At 44.1% G+C, this 18,691-nt stretch overlaps 1 protein-coding gene across 1 annotated transcript; it reads left to right on the top strand.

Moving 5' to 3' along the window:
- Positions 1-1,767: 1,767 nt before the first annotated feature.
- LOC310799268 (PAK4-inhibitor inka2-like) lies at positions 1,768-5,252 on the top strand. Its single transcript, XM_083661863.1, has 3 exons — positions 1,768-1,906; positions 2,006-2,039; positions 4,127-5,252. The coding sequence occupies exons 2-3, from the start codon at positions 2,022-2,024 to the stop codon at positions 5,120-5,122; spliced, it is 1,014 nt and encodes a 337-aa protein (XP_083517989.1). The 5' UTR covers positions 1,768-1,906; positions 2,006-2,021; the 3' UTR covers positions 5,123-5,252.
- The last annotated feature ends 13,439 nt before the right edge of the window (positions 5,253-18,691 follow it).

The raw sequence follows: 18,691 nt of genomic DNA, 5'->3' as shown, positions 1-18,691 counted from the left end.
AAAACCTGTGAATTACCTTAAAATCCACTCTATAATAAAGGCTGCTGCCACTGAGTAGCTATTCAACAGGCCACACATCATTACACAGGGCTACTGAAATGTGACTACTGCACTGACTGACCTTTTCTCTGAGCTCTGCCTTTCACAATGGATTGAATGTAGGCCAAACTCTATTTGTTGGTACTTGAACACAGTAGGTTACATGAGCACAGATGTTCACAGATGTTTTATTTACACTCCGTATATTTATCAGTTATTTCTTGACATGAGAATCATATAAATATTGCAAACGTTGATGTGGTTGTGCCATTCTGGAATAGTTTGGATGTGATGATCAGGACATGCAGGACACTCAGGTAACCAAGACATAACACACTTCTACATCACATGTCTTGTGTTGTCCAGTAGCCTATAGCAGCTATACTCTTCTGTGTCCAGTCTCACAGTTCAGAACTTCACATTATAGGATTCTACAATATCCACTTCATACTGCTGCAGTTTTTACAGCCAAACATCTTGGTGGGTTCAATTTTAATGGTCAAGAATCTGTGTTTTGATCGATGTAAAAGTGGAGTACTTTCTGAATTGAATTCATATACATGTTAAAGCTATCCCACCTTGATCAGGTTTGATTGCTTAATAGGACTAGATGTTACAATCCCTGATGAAATCAGCACAACACCTGATTGATGTCTTCTTGAGTAGGGTTGGATATGTTCTCTTTGGTGGGGTTGGAACTGGCGATGACCACTAGGAGCCACCAGCACAACACATTGTCAGTTGTGTACCCCAGACTCATTGGGTGTTTCATCCGAGGCTGGCCCACCACAGGCTGATCAGGCCTGGGTCTGTGTTGCATGGTTGCTCCATGTGGTCATTTTGCAGGTATTATATTTGGGGTCATGGACCAATCATGACCAATCCAGAAGACTTGAATGGGTGATGTCATCAAGATATGAAATCTAGAGCTGCTCCAGGGAGAATGAATTGGCAAAGAATGGTGACTTTAAGAGGAGAGAGCAAGAGTTTCTCTGGCAAATTTGACCTCCTTTCATCACAGGAAAAAATACCAGAAAATAAGGCTAAAAGTCTATGACTTACTGAGTGAGTGAGTGAGTGAATGCGTGCGTGGGTGCGTGCGTGCGTGTGTGTGTGTGTGTGTGTGTGTGTGAGAACATACATGTTCTACTCTGCCAACACGAATAGAATGTTCACACAAAAATCAAATAAAACTAAGTAGTGAAGAAGCAAAAACTAATCTTGAAAAAGGTTACCTCACATCAATGCATCAATAATTAATTTATAGACATACAATATGTCGAAAAGGTATTTTTGAAAATTAGTTTTCAGTTCTACCAAATTGTGCACATGATTGGTGATAAGGAAACAATTGGGCATTTTAGCATAAATAACATCCTGCATGATCTCTTATGATATGACCCAAATTAGCATTTGTCCTCACTGTTCAGCGCACAAAACTAACAAATTTTTTCTTTTATTCATATGATTGCCAGATGCCAGCTTGCACGTCATTAAGACTACAGTGGTGGGTCTCTAGGTAACTTTAACCTCTGCTGACTGCTGCTCTGTGGGCTTCTTGCAAGTCTGTCTTCAGTGTGGCAGCAGACAGCTGCTGGGTTTCCAGATGACTTCGCTCAGGCGTCCTGCTGAGCTGTGATTGGCTGCTTCAGACACAGGACGCTCTAATTGGCTGCTTGGCGCGGTGCTGTAAAAAGGGGGAGAACCGGACTGAAGAGTTCACTCTGCAGTGCACATCTGCACAGGACGGGACTGGATCCACACGGTTAACACTCCAGCCTGCCCGACATCGCTGAACAGCCCGGGGGGAAAACACTTTTTTTATTGGACTAATGATTTACTTTGGGCAGAAAGTGTCTTTTCACATGTGAGTATTATCTATAGGCTACTTCAAAGCGCAACATTTACATTTCTGGAGCATGTCTGTTTAGAAGTTGTAACTGATTCCATTTTGTTTTTCTTGCAGTAATTGAGCTTTGCAGATGAAAGGAAAAGAAATGGTGAGTTCGGCTTCTTCATACTTTTTATTTTATTTTATTTATTTTTTATAAAAATGTACATGTTGCACTCTTTCTTATTTGGCTGAATTGGCTCGTTTTGTTTGTGGACTGCATAATAACTCGTAGCTACCTGCTGTTGGCGTGCTGCTATTAAAAAGGTAATGTAGCCTAATGTAAACGTTGAACTAGTTTGCGTTAAATCTGAACACAGTTTCCTGGTTCCAACATAGGCTACTGTATTAGAGACAACATCTGCCCAGTGCAACACTGCGCAGACGGCTGACCGCTCAGTGATGCTCAAATGCCTGTGCATTCTCTGAAGCATATGGGAATGCTTGGAGAACAAACAGTTGGGTTTGCAGCACATGTTCATTTCTATTGTCCGTGCAGGGGAGGAAAGGTTTTTAAAATGGTCACCTGCTTTTTATTGAATTTTCTGTTTGATTGGCTCATGCCTGCACACACAAACCTGTTGTGGCTACATTCTCAAGTTCTTGCAACATCTAGCAGAGTTATGAAGAGCACACATAAGGGCAGAAGGTCTTGTAACAGGGTCAAATGCTTTAAAAGACACAGAGGAGAGGGGTCATTCAGGTTCAAAGGTTGTAGTCTACTGCATGAAGGAAAGAACTGTACCTTTGTGTGGCGTTGTGTTGGATGTGGACATCTAGTCCCTCAAACAGAACTTGTGTCCTGTGTTGAGACGATGGTTAACATTACTCATGGACATGGTCTATCTCACCACTGTCCATTCAGCTTCTCAGTGTCTCACCTTTTGAGCCCGAGGGCTGAAGCAGAGTCTGTTCTCAGAATTCTGTGATAAAACAGTAGTCTGTACCCTTTACTTGCCTATATGAAATAAGTATAACTTTTTTTTAGTTAGTAAATAATTAATTACATGAATGCACCCATTTTAAGAGGTGTGAGCAGTCTGCGTTTATGTGTCCATCTAATCCATCTTTCCATTTTTCACTATAGGCACACACACATAGTGTCACATGATCTCTTATCCTCTGTTTGATTTTGAAAGTGAGCCACTGGTTGATTCTGACCAATCAGCACAGGATCCTGTGAGTCAGACAGGAAATGTTCTTAAGTGTGTTACTGCTGAATTTCATATGCAGACATGCTGCAGTGAACCCTTAAAGAGGCAGGCCCCCTGTCGCTGAACCAAGATCCAAAATGCTATCAGTACACAGTAGAATGCTCTTACATCTCTGCCTATATACTAAGTTTGTGTTTAAAAAAAAACTATTTTTTATGTAGATCTCTCTATTATAACTAAGTAACATCTGTATATGGATTTGCAGTTGTAACTTCTGAGTCAATGATGGCGAAAGGGTGTTCACTCTTGGTGTTGGTCAAGTAGCCTACAGGGTTCGTACAAAAGCCTTGAAAGTTTACTTTATGTTAACCGTCATGTTTTCAAGGTTAGGAATGTGCTTGATTTTCTACATAATCTGGTGTTTCATCTCCATAATCACTCGTGTAAACCAAACACCTTTTAATAATACCTGAAATGAGACGATCCCGTCATCATATTTATTGTCACCAGGTGACACACAAGACGAGGAGCGGACAGTCATTGAAAGTCATTGAATTTGAAATAATATTGTCTGTATGAACTCAGGCAGCCGGTCACAAAACATATTTTTGTTTTCTTTTATAGCACAATGTCTGATTTAATGTGAGGACGAAGTGAAATAATCATTTTGAGTATAAATATGTAATTTACCACAGCCGTATGGTGCTGGAAAATGCACCTTGAAAATGCGTGAATATGAGAGCTGTGTTCTTCTAAAAACAGCAGTTTGTGATCTATGGCCGAAGGTAAAGATCACGATAAGAGAAAAGCTCTTCTTTTTATAGACAGTTGAAACTCCACATGACGAACAGTGAGCAAGCCTGAGCCTGCCGAGCACTCCCTGTTATTTTAGTCAACTGTGGTCATTATAGAGCCATTGTACATTCGACAACTGTTGATCAGAAATGCTTTGAAATCAGCCATTCACCTTCTTTGACTGATGTGCCAAAGTATGTGATTTATGTCGTCCCATTGTCTGACTCCTCCTCTTCTGTCCACACAGCTCTGTCTACGTGACTCCGGGGACTGTTTACGGGAGCAGATGCAGTACATGATGAGGTCACTGCAGGACCTGAAACAGCTACGGAGGACCTGCCCCGCGCCCAGACAGCCCCCTGTCAGCGCCGCCCCGCTCCCCGCCTTCGCCCGCCACTCTGCTGTGGCGCGTGCCTGTCAGCAGAGGGCGCTGCAGCGAGAGCACCACACGCGCCTGCGGATGTCCGACGCCAGCACGGCCAGCACCTACGACTCGGCCTTCTGCCTGAGCGACCCTCTGGAGGAGGAAGAGGAGGAGGACACCGTTAGCCGGCTGGGTCTCAGCCTCAGGCTGGGCCTGGCGGGCTCTCCCAGCAGCGAGAAGAGTCTGGAGTGCGACTCGGGCTACTCGGAGGCGTCGTGGCAGGACGAGGGGGTGGTCCTCAGGAGGACGAGGAACGTGAGGGTGTCCTCGTCCGCCTGCCTCCGCACAAACAGGGCCCCCAGCGGACGCGTCAGACCCAAATCCACCTCCGACGCCTGTCTCGAGAGGTGGACGTCGTTTGAGGTCAGTGACCCAGAGGACTGGACCAACTCCCTGTTGACCAGGGGACGCAACCGTCAACCTCTGGTTCTGGGGGACAACAGCTTTGCCGACCTCATACAGAATTGGATGGACCTGCCGGATTGCCCTGAAGCCACTGAACTGAAGCCCGGTCCTGGGCAAAGGCGGGCTCGAGGCTTCTTTGTCAACATGAGGAGGAAACTGGCTGGCATTTCTAAGAGCGTGGAGGGCAGAGTGAGGATGAGGTCCACAGATGCTTCTCGTGTTAACAGGACTGCCAATGCTCCCAAACGCCTCTCCTGTCCAGTTGGGGACGCGCAGCCGCCCAGAGCCCCCTTCTTCCATCAGTCCCACTCGTGCCTTCACCAGATGGACACAGACTTCTACCACTTCGCAGCCCTCATGAAGTCAGGCAGCCGGCAGCCCATCATCTGCAAAGATATCATTGGATACGTCTGATCCATTTCAGTTTCCATCTGAAGACGTGTACAGAACGGACAATCCTCAGAGTCACTTTATTTTTATACGATACGATGTTCCCATTTTTATGCTGTGACTAATAAGCTATTGAAATAAAAAACAAAACATTTCCAAATTTAAGAGTCTAACTACTTTGTCATTCATATTATTCAAGTATTGGACATGACACAGGCTATATAGATCAGGGGTTTTCAAAGTCAGATTGTGGGCCTCCCCTCAGACAGAGCTTGTGGACAAAGCCCCCCCCCCCAAGTTTACTTACATACTGTAGTTTTGCTAAATATCTTTATGTTTATGTTATTTTCCCATAGACACTCAACAATTGAGCCAATAGCCTGATATTGCTATTTGACATACTTCAGACTAAATTAAAAACAGGTCTGTCTGGTCTGAAGGCATGTATTTGTTTGTGACTCTGGGGAAAACAGTAAAATTCCCCCAAAACGACTGTATCTCTGAACTATCTCACAAATCACACATTTAGGCTATTCTATATGAGCTCCTTTTGATAAGTCAAGTCAACTTTATTTATAGAGCACATTGTACAACGACAAAAGCCGACCAAAGTGCTTCACAGATAAAACACTAAAATATAGAAGAAAACGACAAGTACAGAATACACTGCGACAGAACAACAGATAACTCCTTTAATATTTGTTCACTTCCATTCACAAAGCCTCCCCTGAAACCGTTTGGAGCCTCCCACTTTGCAAACCTCTGCTATAGATAATGAGATCCTTGTTGGCTGCTTTCTGAATTCCCAGAAGACATCTAGAGGAGTTATTTTATTAGAATGAAGTGACGGTTTCCACCACGGTCATCTGAGATGCATTACAGTTCATTACCATCAGACACATTTACTGCCTCTGCCAAAGAGGCCACAAACCTAGCTTCATTTATTTTCATTAATACTCAGGGCATGGATGATGGAGCATTTATAGATGCATGGCCTAGTAGTGTAATTGCCGTATAATAAGATAAATTGATCACTGATCAAATCTCAGATGTTTTTTTTAGCAATTGAATTACTAATAAGGAAATGTTCCTTTTTAGAATATACCATATGCCAGTGTGACCTGCGTTGAGTTGACAGTCTGCACAGCAACCCGTGTTAAGGGCTTGCCCAGGGGTGGAGGTGGGATTCAATCCCACCATCTTGCAAAGCACACAAGTTAACCATAATTCCAAGAGAGTTAGCTCACTTGGCAGAGCTAGTTAACAGGCCTTTATACTGGGGGGGAGTGAGTCAACTCGCTACCACTCAGAAGAACTCACAAGGACTCTGGTTCACACGGTTCCACTCGCTAGATTTGAGGGTAAATGCTTGGACACAATGTTCTCGCAAAGTTCTGTTCCTAGTAAGAGTTGGGTTGAATCCTCCAGAGAGGCCGTAAAGGGGACAAGCAAGTTATTTACAGGCCCGGCCAGAAACAGAGGCTGTATCAACAGGGAGCTGGTGATGTAATTCCCCATGCGTCCCAACAGAGCCAGGTGAAGACAAGCTAACAGCTGGGGGCAGATGGAGCAGAGGGTTACCCTCCCCTCGTTTTACTTTATGAAGCAGAACATCTCATAACAGCCCACTGCCTCATTTAACCTTCTCTATTCCCTCGTTGCTCTTATATCGTCCTGGTCTCACAGGTGGCGCCAACTCATCCACGCACATTGACTAATGGGCCCATGTGTGTGTGCTCACTGAGGAAAATATACCATAACACATTGACAGGTTACAGAGGAATGGCATTTGCATCAGGATAAGCTAATGATCACTTAACCTCTATCTTTGCCCGTCCAGTTTATTCATTAGTTCAGATAAGGAGAGAAATAGCATATAGGTATTATTATATGGTGAAGAGTTTTCCCACCAGGATCTCCCATGCTCCCATAGTTGCCCTGCGGCAGCCGGCCCCACCAATCATGTCTGTCTGCTATTGAGGGCATGGAGGATTAGAGAAGAGAGATGTTCTTCCTGGGTGTCGTTTGTCTTTTTTAGCCTGTTTATCTAGGTCTCAGTGCAGCACACTTCTCTACTGGCGAGCCGGGATAGAGTGAACTCTTATCTGGTGATAACTATAACGTCTTTTCACACTGCAGCGAACGTTTGTAAAAGCTTGCGACAGCTGATGATGGCAAATAAGGAGAGATACTTTGCAAAGTTGGAAGAAATGGACTCCTTAGAGAATGCACTTTTCCCCCTAAGCATTTTCTGGCTGTGCGGGTGATTTTCCTTTTCAGATTATGCTGCTTCCCAGTGGTCCACAGCTGCAGATACGTGCATCAATCTACCCCCTTCCCTGGCTGACTGAGAATAATTCATGGAAGTGAGATGAGAGGAGAGAAGAGGAGAGGAGAGGAGAGGAGAGGAGAGGAGAGGAGAGGAGAGGAGAGGAGAGGAGAGGAGAGGAGAGGAGAGGAGAGGAGAGGAGAGGAGAGGAGAGGAGAGGAGAGGAGAGAGGAAGCACTCCATCAAGCAATTACTCCAACTCGCCCCAGCAGCACACAGTCTCCTATAGTCTTTACCATAACCGTATATGTTGTATATAAAGCCACACATTGTTAAGCTGGGGCATCTTTTATAAGAGTAAGGATATCACTAATATTTAATGATCCCAGGTTGGGAAATATATTTCTCATTGAAACACGAGTGGTAGCCTATGTGGGCAGTGGCGGCCTAAAGGTTAGAGAAGCAAGCTAAATCTGGATTAATCTGTGTGGGTAAAGTGAAAAGGCAGTGCTTGAGTTGCCCCTCCCTCATTACCACCACTGAGGTGCCCTTGAGCAAGGCCCTTCTTAACCCAAACTGCTCCAGTGGAGCTGCTCAGTAGCAGGCCAGCAGGTTAGACTGTGGTTGTACTGGTCAGCTTCCAGGTAAGAAATGTGTTTGTGAATGTGAACAGGGCGCTCTTGAGAGCATTGCTCTCAGTGAGACTCTCCCTGTATTTAAAGGGGAATATATTACCATGAACAATCAGCACACACTGCTCATACCATCAGGCTTCGTACAAAGCCTTAAAAGTTTGGAAAATGCTTGAATTGTATTCTTAAAAAGCTGTACGAACCCTGTACCATACAAAATACATACAAAACCCTGCTGTACTCTAGCCAACATTAGTCACCATGCATTGATGCAACAACAGCTCACTCCTCCAGACAGTGAGTCATATAAATAAAGCCTCATTATAAAGCATGTTGAGAGGTTCCTCCACTAAACATTAGAATGAGCAAGTTGCATCATTTACCGTTTGATCATTGGCACCAGACGTGTGGCGTGGGTTCAAACCATTCGTTCAAACTCTCAGAAATGGCTGCCCTCCTTGGATTCTGATGCACTGCAATGTCTCGATTTTTTTCGTCCGATAGAACATTCGGTCAGCTGTAGTCATCCTGTGGGTGATTGGGTGAAAACACATTGTTGATGAGAGCCCATGAATTGCAAAAGAAAAAAGAGAAAAGATTAGCATTAGCAAACAGACAAGTATGCAGATAAAACAGTGATGTGTGGAAGGGCATCTCAGAACACACAGCTCATTGAACCTTGAAGCGGACAGGCTACATCAGCAGAAGGCCCTGCTAGCTCCACTCCCGTCAGCTGACAACAAGAAGATGATGCAGCTACAGTGGGCACATGATCACCAACACCTTATGACTGAGGAGCAGAAGAACTCAACGCTGACTGCTCTGCTCTGTTTCTGTTGCAATGTCCTGCTCTGTCCAATCCCTGTTTCTGTTGCAATGTACTGCTCTGTCCAATCCCTGTTTCTGTTGCAATGTCCTGCTCTGTCCAATCCCTGTTTCTGTTGCAGTGTACTGCTCTGTCCAATCCCTGTTTCCGTTGCAATGTCCTGCTCTGTCCAATCCCTGTTTCTGTTGCAATGTCCTGCTCTGTCCAACCCCTGTTTCTGTTGCAATGTACTGCTCTGTCCAATCCCTGTTTCTGTTGCAATGTACTGCTCTGTCCAATCCCTGTTTCTGTTGCAATGTCCTGCTCTGTCCAATCCCTGTTTCTGTTGCAATGTACTGCTCTGTCCAATACCTGTTTCTGTTGCAATGTACTGCTCTGTCCAATCCCTGTTTCTGTTGCAATGTACTGCTCTGTCCAATCCCTGTTTCTGTTGCAATGTCCTGCTCTGTCCAATCCCTGTTTCTGTTGCAATATACTGCTCTGTCCAATCCCTGTTTCTGTTGCAATGTACTGCTCTGCTCTGTTTCTGTTGCAATGTACTGCTCTGTCCAATCCCTGTTTCTGTTGCAATGTACTGCTCTGTCCAATCCCTGTTTCTGTTGCAATGTACTGCTCTGTCCAATCCCTGTTTCTGTTGCAACATGTTGATGACAAGTTCAGAATTGGGCATGAATGGCTTGAATGCATGGCTCCATCTTGCCTGGTGTCAGTGGTGCAGGCTGCTGCTGCTGCTGGTGTAATAATGACGTGGGGAATGTTTTCTCGGCACACATTGCTGAGGACCCCCTGGAACCACCTCAAGGCCCCCTGGTGGTCCTGGACCCCATGTTGAGAACCAGTGATCTGATCTAGAGCAGATGTGCTGCTGAAGCATCCCGGGGGTGGGGGGTAGTCTAAGGTGGTGGATGGGTGGCCAAATCTCAGAATGCTGCTAAGAAATGAAAGATGGATTTTTCCATCCGTCGCTGATGGTTTAGGCCAGTGTCTCTATAGGCCAGTGTCCCTATAGGCCAGTGTCTCTATAGGCCAGTGTATCTATAGGCCAGTGTCCCTATAGGCCAGTGTATCTATAGGCCAGTGTCCCTATAGGCCAGTGTCTCTATAGGCCAGTGTCTCTATAGGCCAGTGTCTCTATAGGCCAGTGTCCCTATAGGCCAGTGTCTCTATAGGCCAGTGTCTCTATAGGCCAGTGTCTCTATAGGCCAGTGTCTCTATAGGCCAGTGTCCCTATAGGCCAGTGTCTCTATAGGCCAGTGTCCCTATAGGCCAGTGTCTCTATAGGCCAGTGTCTCTATAGGCCAGTGTCTCTATAGGCCAGTGTCTCTATAGGCCAGTGTCTCTATAGGCCAGTGTCTCTATAGGCCAGTGTCCCTATAGGCCAGTGTCTCTATAGGCCAGTGTCCCTATAGGCCAGTGTCCCTATAGGCCAGTGTCTCTATAGGCCAGTGTCCCTATAGGCCAGTGTCCCTATAGGCCAGTGTCCCTATAGGCCAGTGTCCCTATAGGCCAGTGTCTCTATAGGCCAGTGTCCCTATAGGCCAGTGTCTCTATAGGCCAGTGTCTCTATAGGCCAGTGTCCCTATAGGCCAGTGTCTCTATAGGCCAGTGTCTCTATAGGCCAGTGTCTCTATAGGCCAGTGTCTCAGTGTCTCTATAGGCCAGTGTCTCTATAGGCCAGTGTCTCTATAGGCCAGTGTCTCTATAGGCCAGTGTCTCAGTGTCTCTATAGGCCAGTGTCTCTATAGGCCAGTGTCTCTATAGGCCAGTGTCTCTATAGGCCAGTGTCTTTATAGGCCAGTGTCTCTATAGGCCAGTGTCTCTATAGGCCAGTGTCTCTATAGGCCAGTGTCTCTATAGGCCAGTGTCTCAGTGTCTCTATAGGCCAGTGTCTCTATAGGCCAGTGTCTCTATAGGCCAGTGTCTCTATAGGCCAGTGTCTCAGTGTCTCTATAGGCCAGTGTCTTTATAGGCCAGTGTCTCTATAGGCCAGTGTCTCTATAGGCCAGTGTCTCTATAGGCCAGTGTCTCAGTGTCTCTATAGGCCAGTGTCTCTATAGGCCAGTGTCTCTATAGGCCAGTGTCTCAGTGTCTCTATAGGCCAGTGTCTCTATAGGCCAGTGTCTCTATAGGCCAGTGTCTCAGTGTCTCTATAGGCCAGTGTCTCTATAGGCCAGTGTCTCTATAGGCCAGTGTCTTTATAGGCCAGTGTCTCTATAGGCCAGTGTCTCTATAGGCCAGTGTCTCTATAGGCCAGTGTCTCTATAGGCCAGTGTCCCAGTGTCTCTATAGGCCAGTGTCTCTATAGGCCAGTGTCTCAGTGTCTCTATAGGCCAGTGTCTCTATAAGCCAGTGTCTCCCAAACGTTTTTTTTCTGAGGACCCACTTTAAAAAAATTACAAACCATCATGACCCAATTCACAATCAGCCATCTATAAATTGCGAGGGGCGAATTTGTGAATAAATGAACATTCCTGACCATTTTTACTGCCATTTCCAGATCTCCTTATATTATCTTGGATTGGTAAACCAGCCCATTTCAAAGAGCTATACGTTTGGTAAATCATAACTTTGTTTTATTCACATGTTATCAAAAACATATCATGTCAAATACTTAATAAATTACTAAAGTTATAAATGACTGTAGACCAAATAAATGCATTTAGGCGGAGTTAACATTGGTCTCATTGGTTTTATTTCCTCTCAGTAAAATGATATACACATTTTAAATAAAAGACTGTGGAAGAAATTCTTCAAATGTATTTGGCGACCCCAAATAGAATCTCCTGCGACCCACATGTGGGTCCTGACCCAGTCTTTGGCAAACACTAGGTACCACTGTGAGCGTGAAGTCATCGTCCATGCTCACTAATCCCTCACTCCCACCACCCACACTAATGATCCCTTGAGTAAACAGAAGGAGATGGGCCACGTGTCAACGTTTGGCCTGCTCCTCTCTTATGCGCTTCCTTCCTCTGTGTTGATAGAAACAAGCTCCAATTAACAATTAAAGCCCCTACAGCACGCAGTTGTCTTGTGGAACAAACAAAAAACTTACAGGCTACAAATGCAATGTAAAGAAAAATACATCAAATTCAGAAGTAGTCTGGCTGTTTATGAGTCTACTCCTTGTGCCATTAATCCATGGGCTTACCGAAGCTTGGTGGTCCAGACTCACGGGGAGGGAAGGGGGGAGGGAGTGGATGTTGTCGATGGGCACGATGCAAAGGATGCTGCAGAGCAAATTATGCTGCAGAGAGAATGGATACAGGCTATGCTGCAGGCTGATTGCTCATGTGGTCCATTGGTCAGATATTAGTGTCATACAAGTATGAAGAAGCCTACAATCTACCATCGGAAGCATTTCAAACCGAGATCTTGTGATCTTGTGATTAACAAGAGGACAAGCAGTGACTCAACAACAATCATGTTTTTGTTTCTCTAACAGTTCGGTGTACATTGGGAGCTGCTGACTTTGATTACGTAGATCCATATTTGATTTCACACACCATAAACACTGTCACCTCGGGTTAAACAACATCACATGACCATTTGGGGGAAGGCTTGGCATCATGTGATTCTTGCAGTTAGAGAGAAGAAATGGCAGAAGAAGAAACATCTCATGAGAGTGCTGACACACTGAGCTGCAGTCAAATCAGGTCAGCTCATTATTTAGATATAATTGAATATCTCATTTATTATAGGACTGGGCAATAATTAAATATGACCGTTTATCATCTTTCAGTGGAATCGTATATCGTGATGATATGAAGATATTTTAATATTGTGACACATACTTCTGCTGTCTAAATTGATGATGACAATTGATTGATTTTATTTGTAAACTCATACAATTATATGGTATAGGAATATGATTTGAAAATTTCAGTTTTGTTTGATATCATACCTAACACTACCATTCGGTTCAATGAAGTAAACATTAATTTGATTATTTAGCATAATCTTGCTTACATGAACCATATTGTGATATATATTGACACTGAAAAAACCGTATGATTACCATGATATTGATTTCAACCATATAAACCTAGCCCTATGATTTATCCCACCCCTGAGGCTACACCCTTAGGCTCCAGTGACACTTCAACATGAGACAGTCGTTAGACTCAATGATATGTATAACGTTAATATTCACGTATTTATAGAAACGTGAAAAGCAACGTATTTTGGTTCAGAAATGTTCATATTGTACATTTTCGTGGATTCTAGAAATGTACACCACAGACATTTTATTCTGCTCGACTGGCCACCCAGGGTATTATTCCCATTCACCTACTAACAGAGAGTGGACAGGAAGTGCAGTGGGGGAGCCGAGCCTGGAGTCTGACAAAAGCTGGATGTGATGAATGGCCATCTTTCTGTATGAAAGGACTGGGTAAATAAAATCAATCAGAGGCAGCATTCAATGTTGGGCCTTCACTCAGCACAGATGAGAGCCTGCTCTTACTCACCACACACATCTCTGCCATTAGAACCTGGAAAGGACTGGAGCATTTTCATTAGACTCAACAATTCACTGCTGCTCTTCTTCTCCTGAAATATTCAGATTATAATAACAATATATAACAATAACTATATAACCATAACTATAACTATATATATATATACAGTATATATACACACACACAGTCTATATATATATATATACTGTATATATATATATATATATATATATATATATATATATATATATATATATATATATACACCATACCATATCTACCAATAGGAGTGGGTGTCACAAAAATGTAGCACCCACCCCCACAGATGGATGGTTACTATTGGGTATATTAATTATCATGCGACATGCACCAAAATATGTACATTTCGGATGACTATTAGGCAATTGTTTTTCTCCAAAATGGATATCATAGTGTTTTGGAATAAACTCCATCATTCTTTTCATGAGAATGAATCATTATTAGACTGTAATGTGAGCCAAATCTTCCCCTCCTTGTGACCAGATAAGAATGGAACAGGAAATCCCTCACCACACTTTATTTGGATTTCTTCTTTTGCTTACTATAAACTTTACCATAAGGTTCATGGGAAACATAACAGAGGGGATGAAACATAACAGAGGCGATGACACCGGCCAAACATCCCAGGAGACCTGGCTTGGGTTCTCATGGCCAAACAGGGCCTCCTAGGTCAGACCCTACTTCCTCTGCGCAACACAACACACTGCTTTACAAGCAAATCCAGAACCCCACAGTATAAATACAACCAGCTCATTATAGACTGCACTAATAGAGGAGGTCATATCTGAATGAGAATGGATTCAATGGGTACCCAAGAGTGACCTTTACATACATGCCCACTTCATGCAAACCCCATGCAGGTTTTGGTAAAAAATAAAATAAAATAAAAACAACAACAAAAAAACATGCAGTTTTTTTGCATACAGTATAGATTTTTTTTTCTATTCTATTTGAATATTTCTGCATACTGGGGTCCTTAAACAGTCTTGGAATTGCATAATTTGGTATGACTGGAAAGCTGAGACTCAATGTGGATTCAGTAAGCCCAACTGTATTCATGTGTGATGATGTTAGTTCCCTAGTAGCCATTTCATTGTAGTGAGACCATTTTTCGAAATTTGATCTCACTGTATAAAATTACCTATGGTGACCTCTGGCGACCTACGACATTCAGGGGATGTATGGCTTTCCTAGGGTTATTCTATAAATATTATAAATAAATAATAATATTATATAAATTGTAGAATGAAGCAATAAGGTACGAGAGGCTGTGGTATATCGCCATCATACCACGGCTATTATCCAGTCAGCGACTAAGGATGATTAGGCCTGCACTAATTGCGTCCCCGCACCTTTGAGATCAAAATCCTGTCCCTGACCACAGTAGCCACAGCAGACTATTGGTTCATACAACTATTCTGAAGGCTGAAAAGAGAACAAAATTAAACATTTTGTTGTAAACAATTCTTCTTTGGGGCAGAAAATCAACACACTATTTGTAGGCCAATGCATTGTATGCAGTAGTACCATTTGTCTCAACCATGATCCATTGTGTGCTAGCCATATCAGTATGTATCATCCATCATAATGCATGAATATGTTTAAATTACCATTTTCAAACTCGTGTCTTTTAGAGTAATGCTATTTTGCAAGTTGTATTGGAAAGTAATTCCCTGCTGTGGTTCAGCTTTATTCAGCTATTCACATATTAAACAACCACTATTCCTGGAATGTAGTGCTATTCTATACAATCGACACAATCTATATTGTGAATAATGCCCTGTGAGTGTGTGAGTAGGCAGGGCTTGCCTGAGCCTGTTGTGTTGTACCCCAATTCACCCAGATCTGACTCAGAGACAGGCAGCCTCCGGTCTCTCAAAAGCCAGCAGCCTGCATGTTCTGAGAGCAGTGTGCCTGCAGCCTGCATGTTCTGAGAGCAGTGTGCCTGCAGCCTGCATGTTCTGAGAGCAGAGTGCCTGCAGCCTGCATGTTCTGAGAGCAGAGTGCCTACAGCCTGCATGTTCTGAGAGCAGAGTGCCTGCAGCCTGCATGTTCTGAGAGCAGTGTGCCTGCAGCCTGCATGTTCTGAGAGCAGAGTGCCTGCAGCCTGCATGTTCTGAGAGCAGTGTGCCTGCAGCCAGCAGCCTGCACGTTCTGAGAGCAGTGTGCCTGCAGCCTGCATGTTCTGAGAGCAGTGTGCCTGCAGCCAGCAGCCTGCATGTTCTGAGAGCAGTGTGCCTGCAGCCAGCAGCCTGCACGTTCTGAGAGCAGTGTGCCTGCAGCCTGCACATTCTGAGAGCAGTGTGCCTGCAGCCTGCACATTCTGAGAGCAGTGTGCCTGCAGCCTGCAGCCAGCAGCCTGCAGCCTGCATGTTCTGAGACTGCCGCCCGCCGCCTCGCCTCACTCACCTCTTTGCTCTCTGCTGTGGAAAAACAGAGAAAAACACCACAGTAAAGAGAGTGGAAAAAACACATTAGCTTCTCTGGAGACAATTAATAGTGTTTCTATTTCCCGCTTAGCCTCTTGTGTCTGCACCATAGACATACAAGGTCTGCACGCCCATAAAAGGACAATTCCCCCCTTTCTTTGTCTAAAAAAAGATACAGCCAAGGAGGTTCATCTTGAAAAAGGCAATTGTTCGAGACAATGAGACATAGTTTGACATTATTGTTGTTGCCTATACCTTTGTTTATACAGATAAACAGTCCCTTTATGATCACAGAGTTCTCTGCCGCAATGAAGCTATAATTGGAAACACAGTGAAAAGTGTGTAAATAGTTTGACTAAAGTCAAATGAATGTCACAAAGAAGCTTTCTCAAACAAAGCCTGTGGAGGCTGCCAGAGCCTCATATGGTAAGAACCCTCCACATTCCTACATGTCTCTGCTGAGAGGGGATGCAAGTGTCAGAGTGCCACTGAGCTTTCAGGGTCCATTCACAGCCACATGGCTCTCTGTGTGTGTGTGTGTGTGTGTGTGTGTGTGTGTGTGTGTGTGTGTGTGTGTGTGTGTGTGTGTGTGTGTGTGTGTGTGTGTGTGTGTGTGTGTGTGTGTGTGTGTGTGTGTGTGTGTGTGTGTGTGTGTGTGTGTGTGTGTGTGTCTGTGTGTGTGTGTGTGTGTGTGTGTTCATAGTCAAACAGAGGAGGCATCAACTCCAACAACCCAACTCACTCAAACACACACTTCCAAAACCAAACACAAATATTCACACTCCCATACACACAAACACCATCCCGCAACCGGGGCATGGTTTCCCTTGCTACAATAGACACAGAGGGTTCAAATCAATAAACCAGCATCTCCTCTGGTGACCTCGCCTGAACCCAGGAGGATCTGTAAGACTGAGGCCAGGAAGATGCAGTGTTTTTAGTCACCATGTCATGAGAAGCAGTAGTCATATGGTTAAAAAGACCCCCTAAAGTAAAAAATGAATAAATAAATAATGTTTTTCTTCTTGTATACAGTTGGATGTTTGAGTTTCACTGTGCAGCATGATTTCTGTGCAGAGTTTGACACTAGAAAGCTGTTTTCCCTTTTGTCTGCTGAAAGTGCTCACTGAATATCAAATCTTCTACGAGCATGATTGGTGACATCACAAATAGTTTGGAATTCTGGTCCAATAATATTCAACTTACACAACTATTGTTTGAAGATCTGATGCCTCCAGTGCACATACACTGAGAATGGACTTTACAGTGAAGTAGGACACAGTTTATTCCCAGAAGGAAAACTTTTGAAACAAAATAAATTTATTCATAGACTAAAAAAAAAGATGAGGGAGAAGGAGTTATATGTAATTGTAATTATTCTAATTTAACTATTTTTGGGGGGGAAGGGCATCAGACAAATTATTATTTAAAGTAGAGTATATACATCTTCAAACATGACTTTAAAGTTTAGGGTTTTCACATAAACCATTTTCAGACTATTTTCACAGTTCACACCCATTCTCTGTTGAAAGGATCCAATCCATTGAGGAAAACATCAGTGTGCAAAAGCCTTGCATGTGACTCATCATGATCAATACACAGAAATGCATGTGTGGCAGAAAGCCTTGCATGTGACTCATCATGATCAATACACAGAAATGCATGTGTGGCAGATTAGGTCTTCCCTCCGTCCCGCTGGCCGTTAATTGCCCCCAGCTGTTCGGAGTCCTAATCAGCTGAGTGGGGCTCACCCATATCAGGTGTGTCGGCTGCGCGGCCAACACACACTCGTTCTCTACCTGGCATTCAGCACGGGGGCAGAGACTGGAGCGGCTATCACACGCCAGCCCACTAGCCTATATTCTTCTGTCCCGAAAATACACGGTAGGCACCAGCTATTATGTACCTTTACCAGGGCCGCTGCTGGCCATTTGGGTGCCCCTAAGCATAATTGTTTTTTGGTCTCCCCCACAAACTCCTCCATAAACTCCAACTGGTCCAGAACGCTGCTGCCCGTATCATCACCAGAACCCCTGTCATCAGTCACATCACCCCCGTTCTACACCAACTTCACTGGCTTCCCGTCAAACACCGCATAGACTACAAGATCCTCCTCCATACATTCAAGGCAATCCATAACCTCGCCCCTCCATACCTGTCTGACCTCCTCTACATCAACATTCCCACCCGGTCCCTCAGGTCTGCCTCCTCCATCAACCTGACCGTCCCCCCCAGCCCGTCTGTCCACCATGGGGTCAAGAGCCTTCAGCCACTCTGCCCCTCACCTCTGGAACTGCCTCCCCCCCCGACATCAGGAACATTGGCCCCATATGACCCCCACTGTCTTCTGGGGCATAATGGAGCCTTTCACCATAAGTAGCCAGTAGCCAGAATGTGACCCTATGTACAAACTGCCTCTAGGCTACAAATGGATGATTACCTCATTCAAAACTCACCTCAAAACCCACCTGTTTAAGCAGGCGTATGTCTGTTGATGTATGCATGTCTGTTCCCCATTGTTGCTCTGCTGCAGGCTCTGTATTATTTCTGCTTTTGCATTTTAACTGTCTGATTTTAATGTTTTAACTGCTTCTAATTGTTGTACGGTGACCTTGAGTGCCTTGAAAGGCGCCTTATAAAATAAATGTATTATTATTATGGTGTAACCCCAACCAGTACTGAACAAAAATAAATATATTTTTGTAGGAAACTTTTGTTGTGTGTCTCTGGTTTTAAACCTGTCAGAATTGTCAAAGGAAAATAAACTTTAAATTATATTTGTGGAAGTCCGTCTCTTGTCCAGTGTGTTTTGAATCTGTTTGCCTTTTTGGTATCAAAGTGTACATTCATTAACCATTTTCGGTATTTCCTGGGGCGCAATTCCCCAGGCGGCGTTGTGGCTCTTCTATGACCTGGTCACACATGCAAACACACTATA

The sequence above is a fragment of the Poromitra crassiceps genome, assembly GCF_964638095.1.
Source record: "Poromitra crassiceps genome assembly, chromosome: 27".
Classification (NCBI taxonomy): domain Eukaryota; kingdom Metazoa; phylum Chordata; class Actinopteri; order Beryciformes; family Melamphaidae; genus Poromitra; species Poromitra crassiceps.
Note: the sequence above shows the minus strand (reverse complement) of the source record. Positions and strands in the feature narration are given on the sequence as shown.